This window comes from Mytilus edulis, chromosome 12 (assembly GCF_963676685.1).
Source record: "Mytilus edulis chromosome 12, xbMytEdul2.2, whole genome shotgun sequence".
NCBI classification, from domain to species: domain Eukaryota; kingdom Metazoa; phylum Mollusca; class Bivalvia; order Mytilida; family Mytilidae; genus Mytilus; species Mytilus edulis.
In genome coordinates, this window is record NC_092355.1 from 71,073,791 (window position 1) to 71,095,633 (window position 21,843).

General features: G+C 33.7%; 2 protein-coding genes across 2 annotated transcripts in view; one reads left to right on the forward strand and one right to left on the reverse strand.

The window, feature by feature from the left end:
* Window positions 1-21,843, forward strand: part of LOC139499281 (uncharacterized) — a 740,979-nt gene that overhangs the window by 71,709 nt on the left and 647,427 nt on the right. The window lies entirely within an intron of this gene.
* On the reverse strand, window positions 2,285-16,467 carry LOC139499045 (uncharacterized). Its single transcript, XM_071287710.1, has 6 exons — window positions 15,895-16,467; window positions 14,949-15,029; window positions 13,892-13,972; window positions 7,825-9,574; window positions 5,391-5,661; window positions 2,285-4,747 (listed from the first exon to the last, which is right to left on the reverse strand). Exons 1-6 carry the CDS (start codon window positions 16,331-16,333, stop codon window positions 4,010-4,012), a joined length of 3,360 nt encoding a protein of 1,119 aa, XP_071143811.1. The 5' UTR covers window positions 16,334-16,467; the 3' UTR covers window positions 2,285-4,009.

Sequence of the window (21,843 nt, forward strand, 5' to 3'; positions counted from 1 at the left end):
TTTGTTTTCATTACTAACATGTTTTGCTGTAGTTGAAACAACACCGGTAGCTACATCAGTGAATACGCTTGCAACAAGATTTGTTCCACTCTCTTTAATATGTTCACTTATTGGTCGATTATCCTGATCGTCGTCTAATCGTTCTTCAATGAAACATGTTACTGACCCAAGGACAGACTCTGTACTTTTATTAGTGACACCTTTCGCCAAATTTCTTGCCAACGACACGCCATATCTCCGCAGTCCTGGAACTAACTTGCCTTCTATGTTGGTAGCAGACACTTCTGCAGAAAGACCAGCTACAGCGCCAGAAACTGCACCAACGGCTGTGCCTGTAGCAGCCCCTATTACTGCACCAACAACTGCATGGCCAACCACTTGTTTCAATGTTACATCGACACCATCAACGAACTTCTTTTCAGCATCGGCAGCGAGAGAAAATGCAACTCCTCCGACTGAGGCTGAACCTGCACCAATTCCTATCAATTGACCAACTGTTGCAGCAGAAGCTTGAGTTGCAGCACTGCCTATGCCTGCAATACCAGCAGTTATTCCGACACCAGCTCCACCTGTAATTGCTCCACCAACAAATCCAATCCCGAAACTTTTAGCATAGTCCTTCAAGTCACATCCCTTTTCGATACTTTTTTGGTTAATAGTTCTTAAGAGCCAGTCTGCCATAAAACCATGCAAAATTGTCCAAATCCAAAATATTCCAATCAGACTGATATTTTGTATTTTAGATACCTTATATGTAATAACTATTTGTGCAAAATATTTTGAAAAAATATTCAGCCATTTTTTGTGTATGCCAAACATTCGATAATTGTCCATTTCTGTACTGACAAAAAGCCATTTTAAGCCTATTTTAGGGTATTTTGACTCGATTTTTTTTAGTGTTATAGAAAAAATAAAGCTTAATGATAACAAATATCTTAACAAACAACTTAAAATGAAAGAAAATTATGATAATTCAAAAAGTTGTGACATTTCTCAATACCCCTACTGACAGGTTGAAACTGCATGGTTTTGAAAAAGTGCCGATTCAGCAAAATTTGTATATATTTAAAGGCTTGAATCTTGTAAGATCATGTTTTATTTTCAATTAAATGTAATATATCATGAAGCTTATATATATATTTACAAAATGCAAGAAAATGGAGCCTGGCAAATGATACCTTCTTACAAAAAAATCATAATTAAAGATGGACATGATGGCAATTTTGCCGAATTTGTGATTTTTTCATCTGTTTCAATAGAAACTTTTCAAAACTATATGATAGTCAAAATACTAGAAAAATAATGACTAAACTAATGTTTACTGGTTATATTAATTGAATAAACTAAGTTTAACTTAGTTTAAATTAGAAAATATACTAAAGGAGTTAGTCCGGTAAGACCCTTTTTTTGCCTTTTTTCCCCTAAACTGAGCATTTTTACAATATGTTTAAAATAAAAACTTATTCATAAGAAAATTACTTTAGTAACTAAAAAATAGGCTGTTTTAATTACAATACTAGTACTATGCACACTCAGCAAGCAATATCATCATGAGTTCTTCACAATTTTAGCATTTTATCATGTTTATAATATGCTAGTTTTTAACGCTTTTTGTCTAAATTCAAAGTGGCCACAATTGAGTTCAGTCTTAAATTTTTAAAGCATGTTGTATTTATAATGATTCATAAAACTGTTTAACATATAAAAGATAATGACTAAACATGAATGCAGCCCCTTACAATTTAGACAAAAAACTATCGTAAAAGTACTTAAAATTCTAAGCACTACTCCTTCAGATGAAATCAGGATATTTTCTTTTCTAAAATAGTATAAAAATGTAGACAAAATTGTTCAAACTGCACAGCCTTGTACATTCAGTTGTTAATGTCTGTGTCATTTTGGTCTCTTGTGGACACATGTCTTATTGGCAATCATACCACATCTTCTTTTTATATGTAATCTATTTCCAGAAAAGTGGAAGATTTTATAGTTTTGTGAATATCATAGAATTGTGCTTCTTACCTCAAAAAGTTCTATATTTTGTATATTGTGATAAAGTTTTAGGCCAAATATAAAGAGACTACTCCTAATAGTTCCTAATAAAAGTGCAACTGAAATTTTGTGAAGGGACATGAACCAGATACAAGAAATACTAATCCCTATGTCACTTCTGGGAGTTTGTTCAGTTTCCTCCTAGAATGTAATCTCTAGCAACTTGAGACTTGCAAATAAGACATGTAAGATACAGTTGGTCTATTACTACCAGCTGAGACAAACACAAATATTTCAAATTGCAATAAAATTTATTTCATAACCACATGTAATAAAAACAAATATACACAGATAAATGGTTAAACTGTTGAGCAGACATTGCCATTAAAATGGTTATGATTTTACTGTTTATATAATATTTTGGTGGTATACCGTAAAGAAAAACGTGCAAAATGGTCTAAATACAAGTTTTTAGTCATGCATTAACATGATAAAGCTTAATATTATAAGGTATTAGCAAAAAAGAATAAAAGTATGATAGATCTGAAAAAATTTAACATAATAAAGTTATCAATATCTATTATAACTAAATATCAAACAATTTTGCAGCATCAGAGTTGAGAAAATTTTGATAAAAACAAGCATTCTGTGATTATTGCATGGCAATACATGTACATAGTCCCCAACCCATTACAAATTCATTGCAACTGAACAAAATTTTAACTTGATCTATAATTTATCATGGTGTAAACTTCATAAAAATATCAAGACAAAATCTTCAGGCATAACCAAAAAACTTTTTGAAATGTGATTATCTGAGGGAATTTTACATGTCCAAAGACCACAACTCTGCACACAAATATCAGACTGGAACAAAATTGAACCACTAAATACCAAAGAAAAGGAAAATACCAAAATGTCATTTTGTCTTTAAAAAAATGAGTTATTTCCGTTTGAACAGAAATCTTCTAATGAACATGATGAATAAGTATTTTATCAAAAAAATTAATTCTAAAGAAAGGGCTTTAACTGAACAAAGAGAAAAGCTTAAAGCGTGAAAAATGAATTTGACCTGTAACTTGTCATGATAAATCAATAAATCAAATATCAAATTAAAATCTACAAGCACAAAAAAGTCTGATTTGCCAAACTGACAGACAGACACAGTGCAAACCTAAGTCCACTTTTACTTCATCATTAGGAGACTAAACATCAAAATCTCAAAGTATCAACAAACAGAAAAGAGATGGTCTTTGGAGAGGGGATTAAAGACATTCAAGATAATCTTGGAAAAGCTTTTGAATTTTGAAGAAGCAGGGCCACCTCAACTGTCTTTCTTTTATCTGGATTTAATTTGAGATATAAACCAAAAACTTTTATATGGCACATATTTACTTTTTTCGTAGATAAAAAGAAATGGCCACATTATTTTAGATAAGCTCTGATAGACACAACTTTCTAATCTAGACACTCGATGGGTGATCAAAAGTTTTAAAGAGGAAGATATTTTGAAGTACAAGTATATTCACAAATCTATTTCATGTAATAAGCTTTTTAAAAGACTGTCATCAATTGAAAGTATATGAAAAAAAGGAACTAAAATGCCAGAAAAAGTTAATGGTTTGTGTGCTTGTTTTCCAAGATATAAAACAATGAAATTTTGGCTGAAAATTTTGTTCATATATTTTTCATTGGCACTTACATGTACAAAACAAGGGGAAAAAATGAAAATAACAAGTATTTTAAAGGTTTATGAAAAAAGGTTGTTTTTCTTTAAAATTACACATGTAAACAAATTATAAAATGAAAAGTAGAGAGTTTGCAGGCAAAACTTTTAATGGCACTACATGTACATGGATGAAACCAGAGGATTCAGAATATCTTGAAAAAAAACCAACAGTGGCGAAGCATGTTCACAACCTCTATGGACAATGATTGTCTTAAAGTTCTAGCATTAGTTTAAATTACAGATAAACATGATAACAGATACATGTGTTGCTACATGAAGAGTTCAAAGTTACTCAAACTGAGAACCAATAGTTGTTACCAACTCTGAAATTCCATTATGGTATTCAAGGGTCTCTATTTCCTGCAGAACATTGTAAATTTCCTCATCATCTTCAATTATTTCTGGTTTTATCAATACTGGTGAACCAAGTTTTACATAATTTGCAAAGAGACTTCGAATTTGGGATGGAGAAAGCCATTCCTCCCTAGAAAACATTTTTGTTCCATTTTCAATTCTTTGCATTTTCAACTCTATTGACAATCTATCAAAGTTAGGTCTCTTCCCAGTTGTGCCACAATTCAGGTAGATGTTGTAAAGGTAGTCTTTAACCTTTTTTGTGAATCGTTTGCAAGGCCTGGATGTTTTCAGTGCCCATCCTTCCTTGGTCTCTGAAACTTCTGACGATACAGATTTTACCAATACCTTATACTGCCTATCTACTGCTATACACTTTTCAGACCAAATTTTTTTGACCTTGTCATAACTATTTTCATTTTTACTGTAGACATGATTTCCTCTACAAATATGTGACTCCAGAAATCGGGGATGTGTATACTCTTTAACACAGCTCTGTTCAGGGCATGCAAAAAGGCCATCACAGTTCTCATTTTCTAGCTCATCAATTTCTAACATATTTTCAGTGACATTACTGTTTTGATTGTTGTTTTCGTTCATGTCAACACTTTCTTTTAATGCTGCCACTTTTCCATGGTGTTCTTCTACAAATTCTGGAAATGGGACAACCATCTGGAAAATAAAAAAAATCAATTAATTTATGATTTATATATATCATGTATATATATATATTTACAACATTATGAAACAAATATTAAGGAATTGACATACTTTTATATGTTTCTGAGTTCAGTGTAATGTCCATTTCTAAAATTGTTTTACGTGTTTTTAGGATCCTGTTGCTGCTAGCCTTTGGAATCCGGAGTTACCTTGCTTTTAAAGACCAAAAGGCCTGCTTTGGCTGTTTCCCAACTTATTATTAGCTGCAGTATTTTTAACACATTCCCCATTTTACATTCTTAATACTTTTTGCAAGGCAAGAAGAGAAAAAATTCTATGTCTTTTAAACATGCAATTATGAAGAATATGCCCTAATTGAAATATTTCATTCATAATCAAAAGGATCGAACAGTCATGCAACAAATTCAATTAAATATGCCACATTATATTTGTCGCGATTACAAATGTTGGTTGGTTATTAATTAACTTTAATGTCAGTCAATGAAGCATAAAATATGGGTCTGCAATTTTGAACTTTAATAAAAGTTTGACCTTGAACTTAATCCTACAACCATTTTGACAACCTCACTACCATGACTTAGTACAGGTAATATAAAAGTTATTTACTTCACAACGTTGGCCTGTATGTATATACCTTGAATCCTTTAAGTGGAACAGGAATTGTCTTATCTAATTGGTAACATTGGCCTTTTCCTATTTGATAAGCACGTCGCACTACCACTCCATAGGCTTGAAATTCAAAATTGTTCATAGAACTGATGTTTGGTATCTTTGCCTTGGTCTTTATTTCATACTTCTGGTCAACAGCAATTACAGATGCAAACACTCCTTTTACACCACCATTTGAATTTAAAGCTGTAATCATGTCTTCTGGTGTCAAAACATCATGACCCTCGCCTGTATATCTGAAAAAGAAAAAAAAAATATTGCATGAATTTGATAACTGGGCCTGAAATGTAATATATAAATACATGGCTAGATTCAGCATATGAAACATGTCAAAGTACCACAAACAATTTTTTTTTAAAGCAAACAAAGTTTTTATTTTTGTATCCTCATTCGAATAAGCTGGAAAGCTTTGTCCAGAAGGGTAAATATAAAAACATGCTCAGGTTCATCATATCAAAGGATACCTTGAATTTTATGTGTGTCAAAATCAAACTAAGTTTAATTTGGACCATTTGGTCCTTAATGACATGAATGAGGACCAAATAAAAAAAAATCTTATCACGGTTTGCACACAAATTTACAAAGCAAAAACTCATGACTTTAATTCCCGGTGAAACTATGTCAAAGATTGATGCAGCCAGAAAGCATGCAAATTTGAAAAAAACAGGCTAAATGCTGAACACTCCAAGAATTTATAGAATGCGCATCAGTCAGAGCTTAAACAATAATATTGTTGTCTCCATTCTAATGAAACTGACTGAAAACAACGTTAAAACATGTATTTAAAATCAGTCACATGACGTCTGCGCTTGCACGTACGTCCCATAGCATCAATTGTCAATTGATGCCATGTAAATAAGTGACATTATCAAATCAAAATAAACGTTACACACGTTGTTGCATTAAACTGTTGTGAAGCATCACTGAAAAAAAATCTCCATGGACTTGACAATATAACAGCTGATGGGTTGAAAGCAGTTGAAAATATTACAGACGTGATATCAAGATTAAAAACATTTGGGCTAGAGGAAGAAAAAGCAGAAAAATTAAGACAGATAATTTGTAAGGCAAACCAACATTTAAAGTTTGAGATGAAAGGCCATTTGTCATCTGAATCAACATGCATTGATCATTATACAGTCCATAGTTTAAGTGATGCATCATCATTAAATTTAGAGCAAATTGTAACCATGAGCATACTGATGGATGTAACAATTGCTGTCTGGTGAACAATTTCTTTCATCAGATTGAAACAACATTCAAAAGTCTTGTATCCTTACCAACTGATATAAGGCCTAAATTCATATATTCTTGGTTTCCCCAATTCCGACCCTGCCAAGCCTGAATATTATTAAATGATCCGGCAAGCCCGAAAATCAGAAATGAATAAAATAATATTTAGTTACGACAATAAAATTTTATGAGTTGGACCATTTTTGCACAGGGTTGCTAGGTATTGGGGAAACAAACAATATTTTACTTTAGGCCTTATTCATGAATTTGACCATGATGTTAACAGACCAAATTTTATCATGGAAGGCTCATTGCTTCAGAACTGTCCACCAAGATAGAGCAAAGACTGAAGCATTAACATGATTAAGAAATTTGCAAGACAACCAAGCATTAGTTGTGATGGATTGGGCTATGAAACTCCTTCCAATAAAGCACAGAGAAGCTCAAGGTGATTTCTTTGGTAAAAAAGGGATTAGTTGGCATATATCAACTCTTATCATGCTGGGGATTCCAGTGACTTACACATTTTTTCAATACTTGAATTAGGGAATCATGGCTGGTTTTTTGTTGCCTACATTATATCAGACCTTCTACTACAGATATCCATTATTCAACAAACATCTCAGAATTGATACTAAAATCTAACAATGCTGGCTGCTATCATTGCATACCTCTGATATCCTATATTCAAAACTGAAACATACATGGAAATATTGATATAAAGATTTCACAGAACATTTTAAATGAGGCACAATCAGGGACAGACATTTGTGATGCCAATACAGCTCACTGCAAAATGCACATATTGAGGTAAGGAAAACATTATTGTAGTACATAAAATTTTGTAAGCTAGCAGTTTTTAACTCATACAGGTAATTATAATCAGCATTATTTCTCTAATTTTGGTTCTTTCTGCACATTTCTTGAGTGGTGTGATAAAAGATGAAATCAAGACAATTTAATGTTCTAATTAAATTCTGACCATCATTTGCTGAGAACAATCATTTCACATGTGACGAGAAACTTTTTTTCTTTATTCACTCAAGAAATGTGCAGAAAGTACCAAAATTAGAGAAATAATGCTGATTATAATTACCTGTATAAATAATAAATAAAAAAACAGCAAGCTTACAAAATTTTATGTGCTACAGTAATATTTTCCTTACCTCAATATGTGCATTTTGCAGTGAGCTGTTTTGGCATCACAAATGTCTTTCCCTGATTGTGCCTCACTAAAATTGTACTGTGAAATCTTTATATCCATATTTCCATGTAGGTTTAAGTTGTGAATGTAGGATATCAGAGGTATGCAATGATAGCAGCCAGCATTGTCAGATTTTAGTATCAATTCTGAGATGTTTGGATGAATAATGGAAATCTGTAGTAGAAGGTCTGATATAATGTGGGCAACAGAAAACCAGCCTTGATTCCCCAATTCAAGGACGTGAACAAATGTGTAAACATTCAAGTCACTAGAATCCCCAGACATGATAAGAGATGATATATGCCAACTAATCCCTTTTTTACCAAAGAAATCACTTTGAGCTTCTCTATGCTTGATGGGTAGGAGTTTCATAGCCCAATCCATCACAGCTAATGCTTGGTTGTCTTGTAAATTTCTTAATACTTCAGTTTTTGCACGATCTTGGTGGACAGTTCTGTAACAATGAGCCTTCCATGATAAAATTTGGTCTTTTGCTCTATTGATGTCATGGTCAAATTCATCAATAACATCAGTTGGTAATGATACAAGACTTTTGAATGTTGTTTCAATCTGATGAAAGAAATTGTTCACCAGACAGCAATTGTTACATCCATCAGTATGCTCATGGTTACAATTTGCTCTAAAGTTTACTGATGATGCATCACTTAAACTATGGACTGTGCAATGATCAATGCATGTTGATTCAGATGACAAATGGCCCTTCATCTCAAATTTTAAATGTTGGTTTGCACTGTAAATCATCTGTCTTAATTTGTCTGCTTTTTCTTCCTCTAGCCCAAATGTTTGTAATCTTGATATCACGTCTGTAATATTTTCTACTGCTTTCATCCCATCAGCTGTTATATTGTCAAGTCCATGGAGATTTTTTTTCAGTGATGCTACACAACAGTTGAGGATGTTATATAATGTTGATCTACTGAATGTTTCATAGCCCTGATCCTTGCAGTATGCAGTATAACAGGTGATCAATCTAGATGTTATGATATTTCTAACTACCTTAGGAATTGTCATCTCTAGGCCAGACGATAGCTGCAGTGTTTTTGATCCATAGCCTACAGCTTGGTGGTACATTGGGCTTGATATAAATTCAACAAAGTGCATCAGTTGTGGCTGACTGAGGCGCATTCTATAAATTCTTGGAGTGTTCAGCATTTGGCCTGGTTTTTCCAAATTTGCATGCTTTCTGGCTGCATCAATCTTTGACATAGTTACACCGGGAATTAAAGTCAAGAGTTTTTGCTTTGTAAATTTGTGGGCAAACAGTGATAAGATTTGAAGCTGAGTGTGATGACTATTCTGGTCTAAGTAGGCTTTAATAAGAGCTTCAGTCATAACATCCAGTTGTAATATTGACTGTGTTTCGTCTGTTTTCCTCTTTTCTACTACAGATGCAAAAACTTTATCGACTTGTCCAGGTACGATATAACTTAAAACTAAATTTATAATTTCAGAAGATAATTTTGTGTAAAAAGCCTTCGTACTTTTTGATGCCTCATCCCATGCCAGATTCAGTTGGTTTTTAAATGGCGGATGCTTTCCATTGCTAAGGATATGCAAAGCTCTGTTCAGTTTCTCTCTGTCAGACATGTTATCGGCTTCCCAATCTGATGCTGAAGATTGTGAAAAATGAGTTGATGTTGTGAACATACTTGTCTGAGAATCAGCATCTAAAGTTTGGCTTTCATCTCTATCTGAAAATATAAGAAATACATCTGCTATGAAAAAAAAATATATTTGAATTAAAGTGGAATGAATTCTAATATAGAAACATGCCCATGATATATGGAATAACTATTTTTAACCGGATTTTTGTGACAAAAATGTCGGTTATTGATTTGGGGATGTACGGCGGTCGGGCGGGAGGTCGGTCGGGCGGGCGGTCGGTCGGGTGGGCGCTAATCAAATGTTGTCCGTGCATTAACTCATGAACCTTTCAACCAAAGCTTTTAAAATTTTAATATGTTGTTACTGACAACTAAATGAAGGTCAAGTTCAATAATGGCGATTTTGACTTTTACCGTTCAGGAGTTATGGTTCTTGAAAGATTGAAAAATGGAGTTTCCAGTCGTGTCCCTGCATTTAAGCATGAACTGTTCTACCTAAGCTTTCCAAATTTTAATATGTTGTTACTGATGACAAAATGGAGATCAAGTCCAATAATGGCGATTTTGACTTTTACCGTTTAGGAGTTATGGTTCTTGAAAGATTGAAAAATGGAGTTTCCAGTCGTGTCCGTGCATTTACGCATGAACTGTTCTACCTAAGCTTCCCAAATTTTAATATGTTGTTACTGATGACAAAATGGAGGTCAAGTTTAATAATGACGATTTTGACTTTTACCGTTCAGGAGTTATGGTTCTTGAAAGATTGAAAAATGGTGTTTCCAGTTGTGTTCGTGCATTTACGCATGAACTGTTTTACCAAAGCTTCCCAAATTTTAATATGTTGTTACTGATGACAAAATAGAGGTCAAGTTCAATAATGACGATTTTGAATTTTACCGTTCAGGAGTTATGGTTCTTGAAAGATTGAAAAATGGTGTTTCCAGTCGTGTCCGTGCATTTTCTCATGAACCATTCAACCAAAGCTTTTGAAATTTTTATATGTTGTTACTGATGGCAAATTAGAGGTCAAGTTCAATAATGACAATTTTGACTTTTACCGTTCAGGAGTTATGGTTCTTGAAAGATTGTGAAATGGCGTTTCCATTCACGTTGTTGCATTTACTCATGAACCATTCAATCTAAGCTTTTCAAATTTTAAGATGTTGATACTGATGACAAAATGGAGGTCAAATTTGATATTGACGATTTTCACTTTCACCATTCATCAGTAATGGTTCTTGTGATATTGCCAGGACACAAATAAATATTAATAAATTCGGTTTGCTGTCGTTGTGACAGCCTCTTGTTTAAAGTAAATTATGTTGTGTACTTTAGGCGTATCGAGCTGTACTAAACTATCTTTAACCCCAAAACTATCCACTGGTTAAGTGTCCATGCTATACCTGTCAAGTATCTGAAATATTAACCTACAAATGTCTGAAACGTTTAGGCGGATAGACTTCATCCTGATAAACATCAGGGCGCAGCTTTATACGACCGCAGAGTTTGAACCCTGAACATTGGGGCAAGTATGGACACAACATTCAAGCTTGATACAGCTCTGAATTTGGATTGTGATTAAATAGTTGACACAACACAGGTTTCTGACACATAATGAATGTGGTCTAAGAATTTAAACTTAAAAAACTTAAAATTTTCAATTGGACATTACCTATTATGGTCCTATATCCAAAATCGAAATACATGGTTAGATTCAGCATATCAAAGAACCCCAAGAATTCAATTTTTGATGAAATCAAATAAAGCTCAATTTTGGACCCTTTAGACCTCAATGAGAACCAATCTGATAACTGGGCCCAAACATAAAAAATCTAAAATATAATACATGGTTAGATTACATGGATTAAGCATATATCAAAGAACCCCATATATATATACAATTTTTGTTGAGATCAAACAAAGGTTTAATTTTTGACTGCAATTTGGACCAACTTTAAAACTGGGCCTATAATCAAAAATCTAAATACAAGTTTAGAATCAGCATATCAAAGAGCCCCAAGGATTCAATTTTTGTTGATATCAAACAAAGTTTAATTTTGGACCACTATTTGGACCAACTTGAAAACTTGGCCCATAATAAAAATTAGAAGTACATGTTTAGATTCAGCATATCAAAGAACCCCAAGGATTCAATTTTTGTTGAAATCAAACAAAGTTTAATTTTGGACCACGATTTGGACCAACTTGAAAAGTGGGCCCATAATAAAAAATCTAAGTATATGTTTAGATTAAGCATATCAAAAAACCCAAGAATTCAATTTTTGTTGAAAACTAACAATGTTTAATTTTGGACCCCAATTTGGACCAACTTGAAAACTGGGCCAATAATCAAAAATCTAAGTACATGTTTAGATTCAGCATATCAAAGTACCCCAAGAATTCAATTTTTGTTAAAATCAAACTTAGTTTAATTTTGGACCCTTTGGACCTTAATGTAGACCAATTTGAAAATGGGACCAAAATTTAAGAATCTATTCAACTTGTGACCGAACAACACTGATGATTAACTCATGCGCTACGCACATTTGTGAATAAATGTGTTGTTTGGACACTCGTTGAATGTTTTTCTCTATTTGAATTCTTTGATTAGTTATTCTATTATTATCATTCTCAGATTTGCTCTGAATGCTTTAGTTTCATTTACTGCCTTTTAAACCAATGTTCTATTTTTAGCCAAGTCGATCATCTTGGATGGTGGTCAGGACCATTGGACACATTTTTTAAACCAGATACCTTAATGATGATTGTGGTCAAGTTTGGTTAAGTTTGTCTTAGTAGTTTCAGTGAAGTTTTTGTTAAGAAGTAGATATAAAATTGTAAAACATTTACCAATAAAGGGCAATAACTCCTCAAGGGATCGAATAAAAATTTTGATCATGATGTCTTATTTGTAGATCATACTTTGCAGAACTGAAGCAGAACAGACAGACGAACAGACTGATGGGCAAACGACCAAACGAACGAACGGACCTTCATTTTTACATGCAAAATAGATCTAGATAAGACATGGTCAAATTTAACAAAATCAGCTGAATTTCAACAAATTTAGGACCAGGAAACATGGAGCGCAGGCGTAGACAAGCTAAATATTCAAGTTGGACATACAAAATGTCAGTACAAACATTATGTTCAACAATCTTTGTTGTCTATGTATGCACTCTTTGTTTCCAGTCCAATAATCAATTGAAATTTTCACATTTTATTGATTTTTTACATGTTTTTAGGGAAAAATCGTACAATAAGCTATCATTTGACAAAAGCAATCACATTTCTAAACCTAATTTTACTACTTTCATATTAAAATACATGTTTTTTGGTGGAAAGACGAACAATTGGTTTTTAATCTTTTTCATTGTTTTTACAGATTCTTAATTTTTTCATAAATATTTACTATTTTGTCGATACACATGCCTTTGGCTGTTGTCTGCTCTATGGTCCGTTGTTGTCGCTTTTACACATTCCCCATTTCCTTTTCTCAATTTTATTTACATGTATCAGGGGAAACAGTGTGGTTATGCCTTAAACAATTTTTGAATGGTGTACCTTTCTTTTCATTCATAAATTCATAAAATAACATGTACATGTATGATAACACATGAGTGGGGTCAAACATTGCAAGGTTATGAATTCCTTGAAGCTGACCTATTATTGTTCCAAGGTACAAAGCCTGTTCACAGAGATATGATATATTATGCAGGTCAGATCAATGGATACTACTAGAAATTACCAATAAGTATAGTTCATGAGTAGCAAATAAAATGTCCTTGACAAACATGGTTACATCCACAAACTTTTCATTAATTAGGGTAATCAAGATTAGCAAGGTCATAGGGGACCATAGCGATCTGCAATTTAGCACATTCAAGTGTAAAATTCCCTATTGAAACAAGTGAAAGTGTGAGCTACTGCTCACTGATGATACCCCACCCAAAATGTTTTGTGTAAAATGATACAAGTGTTCGGTAAACAGAAAGTTGTAGAGTGATGAATCAATCTGAAAACTCATCACACAGTATAGCTGAGTTATAAAAACCCTGAAACCAAATTTCAGAAACCTTGTATTGTAGTTTATGAGAAAAATGTGACGAAATATATTCATTTGACGGGTGGATGGACAGACCGATGGACAGACAGAGGTTAAACAGTATACCCTCACTTTTTGTATATATATATAAAAAAAAGAATGTCACACTGAACTTCTGCATAACAATGGTTCATCTTTGAAATTCTAATCAGTGGCAAATCCAGAAAGGTGGGTTGGGACAATCAATGCATTTGAATGGGGACATATAATTGGAACCCCCTTTTAAAAATGGCTGGATTCGCCCCTGCTGATCCTTACAAATGACTTTTACCATTACATTGTATTATTTACACACTTACCTGATTCATTTTCTACACGAACTTTCTCTGCATCAACATTAATGTCACATGCCATCTTAATCTGCACCGACTGATACAAATCTGTAAAAAAAATAAGCAGTCTAGTTTGATATTTGGCGATCAGTTGTTTGAGAAGAAAAGACTCTGTTACACATTAAAGTGGAATAATTTTAATCTTAATTTACATGATCTAGAACTTCATGACTCTTTTCTGCAGTTGGAAAATATATAGATTAATTGATAGTAAATTATCAGTGGCGGATCCAGAAATTTTCATAAGTGGGGGCCCACTGACTGACCTAAGAGGGGGCCACTCCAGTCACGCTTCAATGATTCCCTACATGTATATAAGCAACCAAATTTTTTCCCAAAAAGGGGGGGCCCGGGCCCCCCTCTAAATCCGCCTCTGATTATAGAAGATACCAGAGAACTTAACATCCACAGCATTTTTTATTATGAATTTCTTAGGATCAGACGTTTGCTACTGTGGTCTCTACATGTAGATCAATATTATATTTCTCCATTGTCATACCTGCCAACTGCCACTATTTGCGGGTGATTTCCCCTATGAAGACTCCCAATTGGAGATTTTGAAAGAGCAATTTTGTCCACAATTTAAAAAAAAACAATTTATTTTACATTGGTTTCAGGCTTGTAAAAGTATGAAGAAGCCAAAAAAAAAAACTAACATTAAAATATATTTGAAGGCCCCCTTGTAGGCTTTGAACATATAAGAACCATCTTGCATGTAAAACCCCCATTTGCATTTTGAAAAGTTGGCAGGTATACGTATACGTAGTCCATGTCATGCATTTGTTGTCTGTAAATTAATTACTAGTAGAATATATATATATACATGATATATTACAGTGGTCTCTAAGCCAAACATAGCAGTACGATGACCTACATGTACATCAGTGGTTGTCGGTACATGTATAGTTGTTAATTTCTATGTCATCTGGTCTCTTGTTGAACATTGTCTCATTGGAGATCAAACCACTTATTTTTATAAATGCAATAACATTCTCATACATCATGTACATGTATGTTTGCTTACCAACATCTTCTTTTGAATCAACTTTGATTCCCCCATCATCTACTGTTTGTCTAATTTTGGTAAAACACTGCTTGCAGAGACCTACAAATTAAAGTTAATGTACATCTTTGATAAAAAATGGAATAATGAAGCCAGCTAATGTGACCATACACATTCAAAACATCAATATAGCACAATCATGCCTTGATAAAAATTTATAATTTACAATTTGATATCTTGACATATTTTTTGACTAATGTCTTGCAATTTAAAGTTTGCATTTATAAATCGAAGATAGTGATTCAGATTGTGTGTACAAAAAAAAATGTCTGCTTAGTTCACGCATCGTTGTAAATATATTACGGAATTTGATAAGACTGTCGTACAAAGTGAGAGGTTTAGCGTTATAAAACCAGTTTTAATTCACCATTTTCTAGGTTTGAAAATGCCTGTACCAAGTCTGGAATATGACAGTTGTTGACCATTAGTTTTTGATGTGTCTTGTCATTTGATTTTGCCATGAATAGGGACTCTCTGATTTGATTTTCAGAGTTCAGCATTTTTGTGATTTTAATTTTTATAGAGTTGAGACATGTCTCGGTTACAAAATTACCTAGTTAGTTACGAATGACTAGGTTGGAAACGACCAGATTAAGAAATACACTGCATCCATGGCCACACAAAATGTCAATGAAAATAAAGAGTATCAGGTAAGAGGGGGGTTCGAGGGGTCCTGATACTGTAATCCAGGGCTTAAAAACACGAAATCCTGAGGTCCGGAAATTAAATAGATTTATATCCCGACATTCAGTAATTCGAAACAAAAATTCCCAGATCCGGAAAGGATCAATTCTGAAACACCAAGATTAAAAATACCCTTCCCAGAGTCAGGAGAAGGTCCTATCCCCCCTCAGGTTATACCTCACTATGTTGTAATTAGCAAAAGACTTTTATATTCGATTTTTACCTGATCCAATTGGAATGAGTTCTCTTTTCAAAAGCCAGTATTCTTTGGACTGGGTTGGTGTTGTCCCTCTTACAGCTTTTGCCTTACTGCCAGCAGGATGTTCTTTAAATTTGCACTTTGCTGAATTGTCCCGCCAATAAATCCCAAAAAAGTCTCTGTGCCATGGACATATGGACAAATTTAAAGACGCACGATCAATTGAAAAAATACCACTTCTATATAAAATCAAAAGTCCTTCTTGGAACTGAGAGTTGGATAAAGTCAAAGAGGCATCAGTGCAGTGAAGAGATTGAAAGTGCGTTGTTGTGTCCTTTGTACATTGATAAACATTTTCTAAATGAATGGAAGAATAGTGTTTTGATTGTCCGCAACAACCTTGAAGGTGAGAAAAATCGCATCGAATAGATACTTCTGCTTTTCCATCACTGGAAGCTGCCATCTTGCCAGTTAAAGATTTCCACTAAGGGAGATAATCCAACCACAAACATAACATTGAGGCTACCTTTGGGTAACTTAATGTTAAATTTTGCAGAATAACTTTAAAAAATTGATATTTAGACAGAAATAATTTTTCTGCATAAAATAAATCAATATAAGTCTACTTTGATCAGTTTTAGATAAAATATTAAGGGGCAAAAACTATTAGAATTAGTGCATTTTATAGATATTTGGGGTGCATTTTTTACTAACTTCCCGTTATTTGCCAGGCTCAAATTTTTTTTGTGTCTTAGAACTGATATGCACCTTTAAAAAAAGAATAAAAGTTCAAAAAGAAATATATGATCTTGAGAGAAAACTCCTACTGAGTACATGTATTATATGCAAGTTATCTAATACATCTGTTGCACGAACCTCTCTGGCAACCTGCCAAAACATAAAAAAATCTCAACATGCATTTTTTTTGGTAATTTAATGATGTTCTTTGCAAAATATAACAAAATAATGTTATATTTAAGAGATATATCAATTATCCAGACCTTTAAAAAGTACCTAAATATGGTGATTTTTTTTGCATTTTTTAAAAATAATTCCCAAATATGCAAATAAGGCTGTTAAAAGGGAAATAGTGTGAATTAACAAAAAAAAAAATTTTCATCTTAACTCCTAAATACCCAAAGATTTTGGAAATATATATAATGTTGCCAAGTTGTAACTACCAATTTGGACGAAATATGAGATTTTGCATGGTTTTATGGCAGACTGGCTCTTAAAAAACTTTGAAGACCTCCTCCAAGACAGCCTGCCCCTAAAGTCCCACAAATCCCTACTACAGCAGGTGCTGCCGCCCCAGCAGTCAGTACACTTAGTACCAATCCACCTATACCTATACCAAATGATAACGCCATCATGGCCAATCGCTTTCTGTATTTGAATTTTTGTTCTTTTGTCTCACATTCAGTACGAAAAATTGATTTCCATCTAGCTTTTGAAAACCAACCTTTGCTGTAATTAGCTAAGTTATGATATTCAGCTCTCTTTTCGTGATCTCTAAGGAGGTCGTAAGCAACTAACACTTCGTGTGCCATGCCATGATCACCTAGTTCTCCTGCGGAGTCAGAATGCCAACGTCGAATTTCTCTGTGGAACGCATGCTTTATTTTTTCATCTTGTTCTTTTCTGCCTAATTTTTGTATTTCGTCAAAGTTAAGCTTGAGTATTTCATAAAGATTCCTTCCCCCGTCTATTGATGTTTCTTTTTCAACGTTTATTTTCCGTATACAAATTGTTTTTTCGAATGCATGGTCTTCTAAATCACTTTCTCTCACATCACTAATATTAAAAACAGTAAAATGTAGATCCTTTTTCCATTTCCTGACATCGACCACTGTTTTCTTACTCTGTTGGTAAATTAATTTAATCTCAAATTTGAATCCGTCTTCGGAACGATACAGATATGGCTGTCCAGGTTTTAAGATCTTAGATGAAGACGACATCCAACATATTGGGTCAAATCGTGAATATATGTATAATATACTGTCACAGTCTGCTGTGTTATTTTTAACTAAAACAGATTTATAATCGCTCATTTTGTTTTTATCGATACAAACCGACTTTAAAAAAAGTATGCAAATTTCTTTAGCTAGCATAAGTCATGACACACATTGTCTTGCTCATCATATGTTAGTGAGAACAATAATACTCGTAATAGTTTGGTCCTTATAAAGTCAGAATAAACAAAACATAGATATATGTGGTGTGAGTATTTACTATTTATTCTGCAAATAAATAGAACACGGTATTATTGCTATTTAGAAAAATAGTTCGTTTTTCCGAAATATATGAAGGTTAGATAGTTGCTAGCTTCTATAATGATCAACTGTATTGTGAGTTGATAATTCAGGATACTGTTACTAAAATTTCTTCTGTTTTCTGAAACAAAGAAACAAGAAACGATATAAATCATAGTCACTGTGATTCGTTTATTTCTGACATATCTTACAAATCAGAGCCATGATAGCAAAATTAATGCTTAATTAATCAATTGCATCGACTGATTTCGAGGTACTACTGCATTAGTTCATTCAACTATATCAAATAAAGTTTGAGTCGTGTCTAAAAAATCATCTGATATAGTAAAGCATAGACGGGACTGTCAGGGCGGTTTCTAACATTGTATCAAGCACCAGATCTACTGTTACACAACCATACTTTGCATAATCATTCAATTTATGTCTGACACTTTTCTATGTCAAAACTACTGAGATGGCAAAATATATTATGTAAAGGATACAAGCCTCTAACGGTTCATTCTGAAAAATATTAGACAGGATGAGGCCGCAGGCCAAAGACCTGTTCAATATTTTACAGAATGGACTGTTAGAGGCTTATATATTTCTTAAAACATTGTCTTACACGTCAAAAAAGGTGAACATTTTTTTTTTCATCAGGTGGAAAATTGTGTAGTAAATAAACTTTCCTTATATTAAAATGTATCCTGCATGTTGGTCCCTTTAAACAGAAGCTCAACTTAAACAATAGACAAAAAGAAAGAACAGCTGAAGATAAATAACATTTATTGCTACATGAAGATTAATCACAGCGTATGCGTATCATGATTTTTGCGTGGCAAGGAATACTCTAAAAAGTTTTTGTGTATACCTTTACATGTGTTTTGTGCTTCAAAATGGATAAAGACGATTGAATTATATTTTTAATGAAAAAATGAAGAAATTCATATCGTTTATAGTGATTGGGTTGTAACAGTTTCAAGAAGAGGAACAAACGATACCAAAGGGACAGTCAAACTCATAAATCTAAAACAAACTGACAACGCCATGGCTAAAGATTAAAAGGACAAACAAACAACAGCACATATGGCACAACATAGAAAACTAAAGAATAAACAACATGAAACCCACCAAAAAACTAGGAGTGATCTCAGGTGCTCCGGAAGGGTAAGCAGATCCTGCTCCACATGTGGCACCCGTCGTGTTGCTTATGTGATAACAAATCCGATAAATAGTCTAATTCAGAAGGTCTCAATCATGAAAGGGAAGGGGATTGTAGTTACGAGGTAAGGAACATATCCGATATCATTTGTGAAACGGTTATTCCATAACGGTCAACCAATTCGTGATGGCGTCCGTAACATTTACGAAGGGATGATTTCAACTTCACCATTTGGAACTCCTGGTTTAATAGCTTTCTTGTGAGCAGCAACCCTCTATCAAGAAAATCATGATAGGAAATGCAAGCACGGGAATATTGTATCAATTGGGAGATATATACCCAGTATGCAGGTGCTGCTGGAATGTTGCTAATTAAAAATGGAAAGTTCACAATTGGAATGCTGAAATCATCTCTTTTGTCGTAATGTTTTGTTTTCAACCGACCCTCGGCAAGTAGAGCAGCACAGTTTGTTCCCATTGGAATGCCGACAGTCTGTTGAAAAACACGTCCTCCGAACGTAACAAATATGTTGTCAATCAAGAAATCAAGCATCTTGCTTATATCAGTTTCAGAGAATTTTTTGTTTGAATCAGAGTGATCCGTTACAAAGTAGGATTTATCCCTCCCTAAGACAAGATACGTGTACCTACGCTGACCATTCTTTTTTATGAAGCAAAGCAATACCAACTCTTTCAATTTGTCTCTTTTTTTGGAATGTGGAATACTTGTGTAAGGAGTAGAAAAGTCAAATGCTTGAATACTGTTACAAGATGAACTCTAATTTTTAAGTATCCACATCTGATTCACGCCCCCTCTAGAATAGGCAGTTTCAAAATAACTTTGAAGCCCGTCTATGATTGCTAATAAAATAGATGTTAATAATTTGGAAAAAGGTTTCGTGGAGTACTTGGAAGACCCAGCAATATACCATTGTTTGTAAGGACACTTATGTAGTTTAGGTATCCAATACAGTGATGGAAGATCCATTTCTTTATCTTTGGTTGAAATTCCAAAGGAACACAGAACAGACCTATGATTACCAAGGATTTCCTCTTTGGTAAGTGTCGTGAGGGTATATGTTTAGTTTCCAAGTGAATTGTTCATACCTAATTCGTTTATCAGGCAGTTTATGTAATGAGTTTTACACACAAACACGATGTTGTTATGGGCTTTATCTGCGGGGACAACAAGATATTTGTCATGGAGGTAGGATAGGTGTTTTGCAACATTTAGGTTTTTAAAGATTGATGTAGCATGGGCATTGATAGACCAATTCAGTTTCTTAATTCTGGTTTGTATCAACGACCTCACTGCCTTAATCCATTCGGAAAGAGTGTCTACGTCTTCCTTCCCGCGCTTAGCCCATTGCCTTGTATAATCCTTAACTGAATCCATCAAAATTATAAAGTTGTGTTTCTAATTGATGGATTTAGGCTCAAGATATTTCGGACCTTTCGATAACACATTTCGTAGAGAAGTGTTACTAACAATGTTGAGGTTACCGGTAATAACGTGACCAGCAGGATTATATATGAATTGTGATCTAACACAAGTGCAATCAGGAGGTTTAGACTTGAAGTCGACAATATCGAGATCCTGCAAAACGTGTTTGTAATTGAAAATTTTAGTTGCAATAGGTTTGGTATAGGTATAAGAAATGATTGGTACAGACTGGTCTTTGAAATAAGGAGGTATTTTCGATTGAACTAATTTATGATGAAGGATATTGCCTAAGTTGACGCCATCGATACCTTTGTTGGCAAAGGAAAGATTAAGGAAATATCTTTTCTCTTTTTCATCTTTGCCAATGCGGACTGGTTTGAAAAGTCTGTGACTTGCAATATCCGAAATTATAGTTGTAATTTTGTATTGGTTTGAATGAGGGTTTGTAACAATGGATTCCAAACATAAATTGAACAGAGAATGAAGTTTTGAAAGGGGTAATGAATTAAGTTTCGTGCGAACTCAATTTTGGGCTCTCCCTTGATACTATCTGTGAGTATGGTCTTGAAGAAACGATGATAGTCTGTCGGAAGGGGACGATAAATGGCTGACCCGTGTTAAGAGAGAGTCATATCTCTTGCACGTTAAAGACACCCTTGTAGATTTCGAAAAAGATTAGGCTAATGCCGCTACAAGGCAGCACTCGCACCTGCAAAGTGGAAAGGGATTAATATAAGTTGCAAAACTTGTTTCCCAATCCACTATAAATAATTATGTTTAAACTAAACCTAGCGGTTTTTGCATAAAGGGCAGCAAGTCATTCAAACTTTTGATTAAAATCAAATATCTATTCAGAAATATTCGGCTTCAGCATGTTCAGTGTGGATTTCGAAAAGGATATAGTAATAGCATTTAATTAGAATGATGGCAAGTTTTATATATATTATATGTCAAAATTTAGCCATCTCGTTTTAGATTATTGTTTTTCTTGGGTTTTATTTCTTACTCGGTGAATACAAAAAAGGAAAAACAATTGAAGACAGGTTCACTCGCACTCGAATATATAATAAATAGGAAAAAATGAAGAGATAACAGCGTGCAATCATTTAAAATTAT

Excerpts from the sequence above, each read along its gene's own strand:
- LOC139499045 (XM_071287710.1), bottom strand. The coding sequence starts at position 16,333 with ATGGCAGCTTCCAGTGATGGAAAAGCAGAAGTATCTATTCGATGCGAT. Across the intron at positions 5,662-7,824 it reads TGCAAAATGCACATATTGAG|ATATACAGGCGAGGGTCATG; the intron begins GTAAGGAAAATA and ends TTTCTTTTTCAG. Across the intron at positions 4,748-5,390 it reads TTCCACTTAAAGGATTCAAG|ATGGTTGTCCCATTTCCAGA; the intron begins GTATATACATAC and ends TTTATTTTCCAG.